The sequence below is a fragment of the Lucilia sericata genome, unplaced genomic scaffold (assembly GCF_015586225.1).
Source record: "Lucilia sericata isolate MDLA Ls3-8-SP2 unplaced genomic scaffold, ASM1558622v1 Contig000019F_arrow, whole genome shotgun sequence".
NCBI classification, from domain to species: domain Eukaryota; kingdom Metazoa; phylum Arthropoda; class Insecta; order Diptera; family Calliphoridae; genus Lucilia; species Lucilia sericata.
The window spans coordinates 310,528-320,262 of NW_023994058.1; the positions used below are offsets into that span (position 1 = coordinate 310,528).

General features: G+C 29.8%; 1 protein-coding gene across 6 annotated transcripts in view; it reads left to right on the forward strand.

Annotated features, from left to right (window-relative positions):
• The window catches only part of LOC119607614 (rap1 GTPase-activating protein 1), a 118,704-nt gene extending 115,951 nt beyond the window's left edge, over positions 1–2,753 (forward strand). For all 6 annotated transcript variants that reach the window (XM_037961631.1, XM_037961607.1, XM_037961617.1 and 3 more), the window contains 3 exons: positions 214–1,890; positions 1,987–2,487; positions 2,564–2,753. In XM_037961631.1, the coding sequence (XP_037817559.1) occupies positions 214–1,890; positions 1,987–2,487; positions 2,564–2,719 (2,334 nt within the window). In that variant the 3' untranslated portion in view covers positions 2,720–2,753. The remainder of the gene's footprint in view (positions 1–213; positions 1,891–1,986; positions 2,488–2,563) is intronic.
• The last annotated feature ends 6,982 nt before the right edge of the window (positions 2,754–9,735 follow it).

The following is a 9,735-nucleotide window of genomic DNA, read 5'->3' on the forward strand; positions in this document are numbered from 1 at the left end:
TGTGGAAAACCATTATGTTGTATTTTGGCGCCTGGCAAACTGACAGATGTTTTACGTTCATTAGACGCACCAACACCATCGAAAGCAATTCACTCTATGCATTTATTGTTTCAAACCATTTAAAGTCAATAACTCAATATAATTCTTCGTTTCTAAACTTAAAGAGTTTTGTTCGAAAAATGTAATAATTTCTCTTTCTTTCTTTCCTTGCAGGCACATCACCGCAACTCAAATGATGAACGTGTACCCAACCCACATTCACCTCATGACATCAACGCTAGTAATAACATGCACATTGTCACACCTCATAGTTTGCAGCATTCTGCTTCACGCTCTACCATGAGACATTCCATGTCGAATTCCTCTAGTAGCACACCCGCTTCTCCTCAACTCAGTGGCATCATCACTGCCAGCGGTGGTCAACTGCTATCGAACGGTCATCACTATCAATCACAATCGTCGTCACAATCTTCAATAATCTCAACGATACCAGCATCGCAGCGAGTGCTGGAAGAGGTCCTGGGCAAGGGTGCGCCTTATCCCATGATTTGTCTGCCTTCGTCTGGCTATTGGGTAGATGGTACCGATCATGAGTGCACCTATGATTCAAGGGGCAACCCCATGTTGCCTCAAACCACCTGGATGGCTAAATTCGAAACAGACGACACAGCTAAATGTTATCGTCGGTTTTACGCTGCCCGAGAACACTCCAATTTAGTGGGCTATGATGAACAATTGGGCCCAGTCTTGATCTCTATTAAAACAGAAAATGTGGCCAATCAGGAGCACATACGTATCTTGTTGCGTCTGCGAACTGGCACTATGCACGAATTGATCCCTGTATCGTGTTTAGGCCCCACACCCAGTCCCAACAAAATGGTACGTTTATTAAACGACCAAATCAATGTCGACAGTTTTATGCCCGTTCTCTGCCCCAAGGCTTCACAGCTGATTGGAGTGTACGATGAACATGTTCTAGTATCGAATTTCAAATTCGGTATTTTATACCAAAGATATGGCCAAACTACCGAGGAAGAACTGTTCAGCAACAATAACTCCTCGGCCGCTTTCGAGGAATTTCTGGATGTAATCGGCCAACGTATTAAACTTAAAGATCACAAAGGCTATAGAGGTGGATTGGACATACAAAATGGTCACACTGGAGATACTGCAATCTATGAAGTGTTCAAGGAACGTGAGATAATGTTCCATGTTTCCACCATGTTGCCATATACTGAGGGAGATCCACAACAGTTACAGCGTAAACGTCACATTGGCAATGATATAGTCGCGATCGTATTCCAAGAATCGAATACGCCTTTTTCGCCCGACATGATTGCCAGTCATTTCTTGCACGCCTTCATCGTAGTACAACCCTTGGAACCAAACACCCCCAATACACGTTACAAGGTCAGTGTGGCGGCTCGCGATGATGTACCCTTTTTCGGTCCCACCCTTCCTAATCCCGCAGTTTTCCGCAAGGGTCAGGAGTTTAAGGAGTTTCTTCTAACAAAACTAATCAATGCTGAGAACGCCTGCTACAAGGCCGAAAAGTTTGCTAAATTAGAGTTACGAACTCGTACGTCTCTTTTACAAAATCTGGTAGACGAATTAAAAGAGAAGACTAGAGAATTTCTGGGTGCCGATTTGGTTGGCCAAATGGCTGCCAGTCCCACGCCAGAAACCCCAAAAGCCGATAATACCACAGCGGGATCACGTTTTATTGATACAGTCAAGAAAGCCTTGATTTCGCGTGTACGCTCACAAAGTGTAGATACCAGTAATTTGGCGAGTGTTGAGAAATTCTGTGTTTCCACTAAAATGAATTCTTCCGCCACCAGCACGAATTCGAAGAAGGATACGAGTTTGACAGAGACGCCTAATTTAAATGTAAGTACATATTCTTTTAAACGGATTACTCTGTAAAATGTAAAATATAATTCTAAGAATATTTTATAATTATATTTGTTTTCTTCTTATTTTTAGACTTGTAGTCGCACTGCTTCCAAATCTTCTTCGAAGTCAAAATCTTCTAATGACTCAACTTCATCCTCACCCGACATCACTTCCCGAGGTCCCTTAAATAACGGCACGATGAATAACAACAATGGTCATTGTTCGCTTACAAATAACAGCAAAGATTTACAGAACGGAAACAATTCCAACAATGGTGGCACTACAACCAACTGCGGTGGTGCTGCCGCCACTATGTCCGAAACTAGTGATGACTCCAGTTTAAACAGTGTAGATCTGGATCCAATGATGGGCCATTTAGATGGCGGCGCTGCCTATATTGACAGCGATACTGGTTTGGAGTCCATGTCTTCGGCAGAGGCTACCACAAAGGCCTGCTCTTTGTGTTTGGATGGTTCACAGGGTATGATGGGTTCATCGCCCAGCAATGAAACTATGGTTATGATTGAGAATCTGAGACAGGAGGTGACCAGACTAAAATGTGACAAATTAGATTTGTTGAGACAGAATGTGGTAAGTTAAAAACGTCTTCTCAATAATAATATTCCAACATTTTCCTAACTGTTTTTTTTTCTATTTTTGCTTATAGACTTGCCAACGTGACATTAAACGTCTGCGTGAACGTGAACTTTCCCTACAAGGTGATTTGGCAGCAGCCGGTAAAGAAATATTACGCTTAAGAGATCTTCTCAAAGAATACATGCCCGATTTGGCAGCCTCGCCACTTTCGATTTCTCCCATTTAAACTGCAGTTGAAGACGAAATTCAAGTATCGGCTATGAAACAACGTAAACAACATCGACTATTTGAGGAGAGATTTCCAAATGTATTATTGCTAAACGAAAAGAAACAAATTTGCCAAGCAAATTCTACCAATTGTGCCGTGTAAAACACTTTGCAAACTAACAAACAAAAACAAAATGCTAAGCACAAAAACCAAAACCTTTAACAATCTGTGAATCCCGGGGGAAAATGTTATTTTTTTGAAAAAGATAAAAAGGAGACAAGAAACGTTTGACGAGCAACCACAACACAAAATGAAAACATTTTATTTATATTATTATTTTTATTTTTAATTAATTTTATTTAATACGTTATTAACATTAAACATTTAACATAATAAAATGTAATGTAATAAGTAAAGAAAACATACACCACACCAACACAAATATCTACACCAAAAATATAATTTAAGTTTTTAATTTAAACAACTACCGCAAAGAAAAATAAAATAAATTTATAAAATTTAAGAAATCATATGAGAAAAACAAACTCAAACCCTATACTCTTAAATTGGAAATAAAAGAATAAATGAAATCTCTCAGTTTAATGCAAATCAAGATATAAATTTATATAATTTTTGATAAAAGAAAAAAAAGTATTAGCGAAAAGTTATGTTGAAAATTATAGGAAAAAAAAATTATATAAATGGTAAAAAATTACATATAGATTCGTGAGGACTGCTTTTCAATAAAGTTTGCAAATTAAGATTTTTTTCAAAATTACTTGAGAATCTTGCAAGCCGTTAACTAAATCTGTTGTAAAAAAAGTAATTTAAAACAAGAGCTTGTTTTTAAAGTTGGAAGATAAAATGCTAAATCCACTAGTAACAGTATTTAACAATTATAAGAAAAAACATAATAAAATCGATAGCACTTAATTATTAATGCAAAAATATAAAGTTTAAACAAGTTTAAAACTAATGTAGAGAATTATATACCAAATAATAGAAATATATGAAATCATAACAACAATCTGTTTGTTTATTCAATACTATAATATACTATTATTATTATTTCTCAAAATTTCTTTTTAAACTCTGATTACAGTAAACTCTAACAAAAAGCCTTTAATATTTCTAAAGAACATACGTTTAGTAATAACTAAAACCGAACATATTTATCTTTTATACTAAAACATAAAAATACCAGCATAAATAATACCATTTATATAAAAATTTTAACCATCAATCTATTTCTTGTAATATTTAGTTCTAAACCCAAATCCTTTTGTATATATTTTTATAGAAGAAACAATCTTATGATTTGTTTTTTTTTTTTTAATTTAAACTACATTTATTTATACATATTTACTTATATATATTTTGTGAAAAAATGTTTTATTTCTAAAATCTTTATTATAAACATTGAATAGAAAACAAATCGTAATTAAGTTTAGTGCATATAATAAGGAGCAAGAATACATGTGTAAACATTACACCACATACATACATACATACATACAAATTATGCAAATAATCTCCATAATAAAACTTTCGTTAAAAATATTTTGTAATTTAATATGAGAAATGTTATGAAACAAATAAAATTTTGAAATATATTTACTATGAAATACAAAAAAAAATATTTATTAAATCGTAGTATTTTCTCAAAATTAAGAAAAAAGAAAGAACATTTAATACATTGATTGTTGTTTTCACAGTATCTTCTCAAATGCATATTAATTATACTCACAAAATTTAAATGAAAAATTAAGAAACGTAGAAAGTCACAAGTCTTCTTATTTTTTTCTATTGTTAATTTTGTTTGTTAATCATTCATCAATCAATTGAAATCGAATTATTTTCCAATTCGTTTGTTCTCCAAATGTTTTTATTTGCATTTAAATTATTAATTACAATTAAAAAGAAAAAGAAGTACAGGAACTGTTTTTTTGTTAAAACTTTTTTATATTCATATTTTTTATTATTATTAATTATTATGTAGTTTATAAGATTAGAGAGACATTAACATGTTAAGCATACATTATGTAGACGTACATACAAACTTATATACAAACCAGACAAAATATACAAACACATAGGTGTATATGATGTGGCAATTGTATACAAAACCAAAAGAAAATACATTTTCAAAATGCATGCAAAAATGAGGTAGAATAAAAAAGCCTACATACGAAAAATATTAAGCAAAATTATTCAACTCTTTTTTTATAGCAAGATGAAGTACATTATTCATAATGATGAAATATTAATAAAATCAAACAAATATAATAATTAATTGAAAACTAAAAGAAAACATTGTGTTATTTTATTTAATCATAAGGAACTAGACTATTTCAAAAACATTTTCGTTTTGAAAAAAGTGAATTTTTTAAGAATAATCTATTAAATATTCTGATAATGTTAGGAATACAGAACCAATTTAACAATTCGTCAATGACGAAAGGCATCCCTTTATATGCATATTGGTTTTTATGAATCGATACTTTTGTTATTTACTGCCAGTATTTACACATTTATTGAATTTGTACAGAATTGAGTTTCAGATTGATTTTCGGAATAGGGTCTTTAATTAGTCAGATGTAGACCGAACTCTACAGATTTTTAAATAGTGATTATTTTTGCCGAAATGTATTCGATTTATTAGTTATGAGTGTTAAAGTCATATTTTGAAGAGGAAGTTATATGGGTAAAATATTGCCCGAAATCCGCCATACAATATATTTTCCGGGAGCATAAAAAAAACTTATTTGTGCAAAATTGTATCACGATTGCTACCTAATTTACACATTAAGTATGTTAAGGGTTATTAGGGGTCACTAGGCGAATTCCTATACCGATATGACCTAATAAAGAATAATTGTGAAATATTTCTGCCCCTAGTTCATTCCGTTCGAACCATATTAGACTGACGGGCGGACATGGCTAGATTGTTATAGAATCTAATAGAGAAAATCAAAACTTTTATGGGTCTACGACCAATATTTCGATGTGTTTCAAACGGAATGGAAGAAAAACGTCTTTTAGGTGGTGGATATAAAAATAGTATTTTAAAATGATTAATTGAAACAAAAGACTTAAGACGCATACACGAAAAATTAAAACAAAAGATAAAAAATGGAAATAGGACTAATTTAATAGCGATGATAAATTGGCGTAAATGGTTTCACTTACTTTTTGGTAAAATTACTGATCTAATTGTTGAAATCATAACCTTTTATTTCATAAAATAAGGTTCCAAATTTTGGTGGGTCAACGCTAAAAGTTACTAGTTGTGTCCGCAAATATGTTGTCGAGTTTGTTCAATATTTCGATGGATTTAAATACTTTTATAAATTTGTCCATTATGAATTAAGATATATGCTCCTTAACATATATACATACATGAAACTTTCACTCAAATACCTCAAACATATATTTGCTATTTTGAATAACTTTGACTTATTTTCGACAAAAAAATATACTTATATAATAGCTGCAATTCTAACCATTCAATTGATCCAATTTTTTCGCAATAGGTCAATCATTTCTATAGTTATAAGCTTCCAAGCTTTGGTAGAACAACGCCAAAAACTGTCATTTGTGCCCTTGAAGAACATCCAAAAATTTTCTGTATACCTCGTTTGTTCTTTAAGATAATTTACTTAATATAATTTTATGTTTAAATAAAAAAGAAGTGCCTATTTCTTTTTTTTAATTAAAAAACCAATCGGGATGTTTTCAACAACTTTTTGACAAAATTAATTTACCAATATAATGTCAGAAATACTAACATCTTCGCGTTAAACATGATAATCATAGATCGTCACCTGAAGTGCAAAAAGGCGTAACAACCAAAAAATTGAAAATCGACTTTTTGATTGAAAATTGTCTACCGCATCAAAATACATGTTGTTGCAAATTTTTATAACACTATTGTCAAAAATACCGACTTTATCGAAATGAAATTTAAAAGTGCGTAACAACGAATTAGTCATTCCCACAAGTAAGAAAGTCCAACGTGTTTATCAATGTTGGGATACAATACTTTTAAGAAAATGTCGTTTTTATAACAAAAATAGCTTTCAAAAGTGTTGTATTTCAGATGACGAGATTCATAGTTTCCTGCTTAAAAATATGTTTTTAAGAACTTTTGAGAAAAATAGGTTTACTCAAATACTTAAAATTCGACAAAAACCAGAAACAACTTTCTACATTTTAAAACATTATTGCAAATTTTTCATTTTATACCAACCTGTTATGAGCGTTAATTTAAAACAATATTTTAATTTTTATGTTGTATATTTTAAACATCGATACATTTGTTGTTTTGCTTTTGTTTATATTACAATATTTAGCTAAATTAAAAAATATATTAAAAATAAATTCAATTTCATTATTGTATACAAAAATATTACAAATAAAAATAATTTTATTACAAAAAAATAATTAAATTAAACATAACAATATTTCTACATAATTATAAATCACAAGCAATCAATTAGTTAGTGAAGATGTTTGTCAATATAAATTAACAAATAATCTACTTAAAACAGAAACATACAGAGATAGAAGGAGAGAACTTATAGATTAATTATCGTCAATTAATGAACTTTTTAAGATTCTAGGACATAATATGAAGTTTATTTACTTATTATTCAAAATTAACAAAAACAAATTGAATTTTTTTAATTTTGTGTAAATAATTAAACGAAATTATGTTTCAAACGTATTTCGTTAATTATATCTGATGCTTTTTTCACTGAGCAATTAAATTGTTATTTATCTAACATTTGTATCTTTTTGTTTTTGTTTGTTGCTAAAAAACGTTTTGTTTTTACTTTATAATGTAAAATACCTAGACATGGAGGGTTGTTGAATTCTGTTTTATCGTTAAGGTTTTATAGTTAATTTATAACTAGATGCAATAATAACATTATTAATATAAATATTGAATACATTTAGAGACAGAGAGAAATAGTAAAATATCTAACATTATGTACTATATTTCATTCACATTGAGATAGAAAATTTGTTTGGTTTTCATGTACGAGTATGTAAAATAGTTTCAATTATTTAAAAGCTAAGTATAGATTAGATTTGATCTACAACATTTTCAATTTATTTAAACATAATTTTTATAACATTGATTTTTAACATGACAATTTTATATTCATAAATAACTTTTTGTTTTAATTTAAAATGTTTAAGTCATATACTTGAGATATTTAAAAAAGTGAATTAATTAAAACAATGAAATCGCAATTATTTACTTTGCAGTTGCAGTCTTAAAAGGGTTAAATTTAAATATTAAATTGAAAATGATGTAGAACTCTTCTACATGCATATTTAGTACATTTTGTTTTATACTGAAATATGTTTTTTATTATGCCAAATTATTCAAATTAGTGAGACTGTTTGTTTTTTTTTTCATAAAACACAGTAGTAGGCAATATATTTAAAAACGATAAGATTAAAAGACATCATATACTTCAAATTAACTTGATTATAATAATGTTGATCAGTTAGGGTTTTCAATATTTAACGATTTTTCATAACAGCTTTAATTTAACACTAATTCAGACCTGTTACAGAATTCAATTCCGGTCGAAAGTGAAACTATATATTTGCTTCTCCAGAAAAAGAAAATGAACAATTTTTTCAGAATTTTTTCAGTTTTTAAAATGGAATTCAAAATTATATGTAATTATATCTTGTTCTTAGAGTTTTAACAAGAAACTTCATTTAAAACTTTATTCTAGTCTTATTAAGTTAATCAGAATCAATTTTAAATGAAATCAATGTAATTTTAATGTTTTTTAATTTGAATATGGCGAAACAAAATTGATCGGAATTAAATTCATTTCGATCGGAAGGTGTGACAGGTCTAATTATGTTAGACTTATGAACAACTTGTCGTTTTTAAGATATCTTGGGGGCGTATAAGTATTGAATAAGAAACATTTTAAACAAGTTACAGATGGCAGCACTAACACATATTTTTTTTTTGTTAAGATGAGACTTATTTCCTCTTTGTTTTTTAAGTAAAATTTCTTTAAATGAGTTGGTTCTTAAATATAAGTTATGATCTGCTTAATTTGTTTACATTTGTATCCATTCGAGTGGTTTTAAAAATACATAGTTGTTAAAAATTAAAACTAAATCTTACTACATACAATTAATATGTTGACCATTATAGGATTTTTTATAACTGAAGGAATTATTGCACATGAGTGGTATAAAAGTGTTTGTTTAATTGTAGTTGTTGTATGGAGTTGTTAGTCATTCAGTTGTATTCCAATATTTTATTCTGAAATAAGGAGAAAATTGTAAATTTTTAGGATTTAAATTGTTTTGATTATAAGTAAATATATTAATTAAAGCATAAGAGGAGCGCACAACAAGCCCGATAGTGGCCTAGGTGTATTTCTTCGGATTTGATGTAGATACATCCTCCTATCAACCTAACCTAACCTAAAGCATCTAACCTATAACAGAATGCAATTACCGAAGTGGAATTATTTCATTTATTTTTATAATAAATACCGAATTAAAATCATTGCAGTAGTTTGCGACTAAATCAATTTAGAAACTGATTCTAAGTCCAAGACTTAAAATCTATTCCTTCAACCGTAATAAAGAGGAGCACCACATATGGTGTTTCATCTTTCTCTGTATTTTATCCGACATATTTATAACCACCGTCAAACATATTTGCAACACATCGAAATATTTGTTAGTTATCCATAAAGGTATATAATATATGTATATTCTGGGAACTTATTAGATTGTAAGACGAAATGGACATACGACACTACAACAAGACAAGAAAGCAAGAAGATAGCTAAAGAGGATAGATGAATGGAAAACGGGAATAAATAAATAAAAAAGAGAGAAAATCCATGTCCCCCTATAAAGCCCAGTCAAAGAAGTGACTAATTCCTTTCACAAAACCTAGTAGACTGCGATGGTCCCGAAATTTCCTGGTCAATGATATCACGCATTCTCTTGAATATCCACCTATTATAGTGACAAATGGT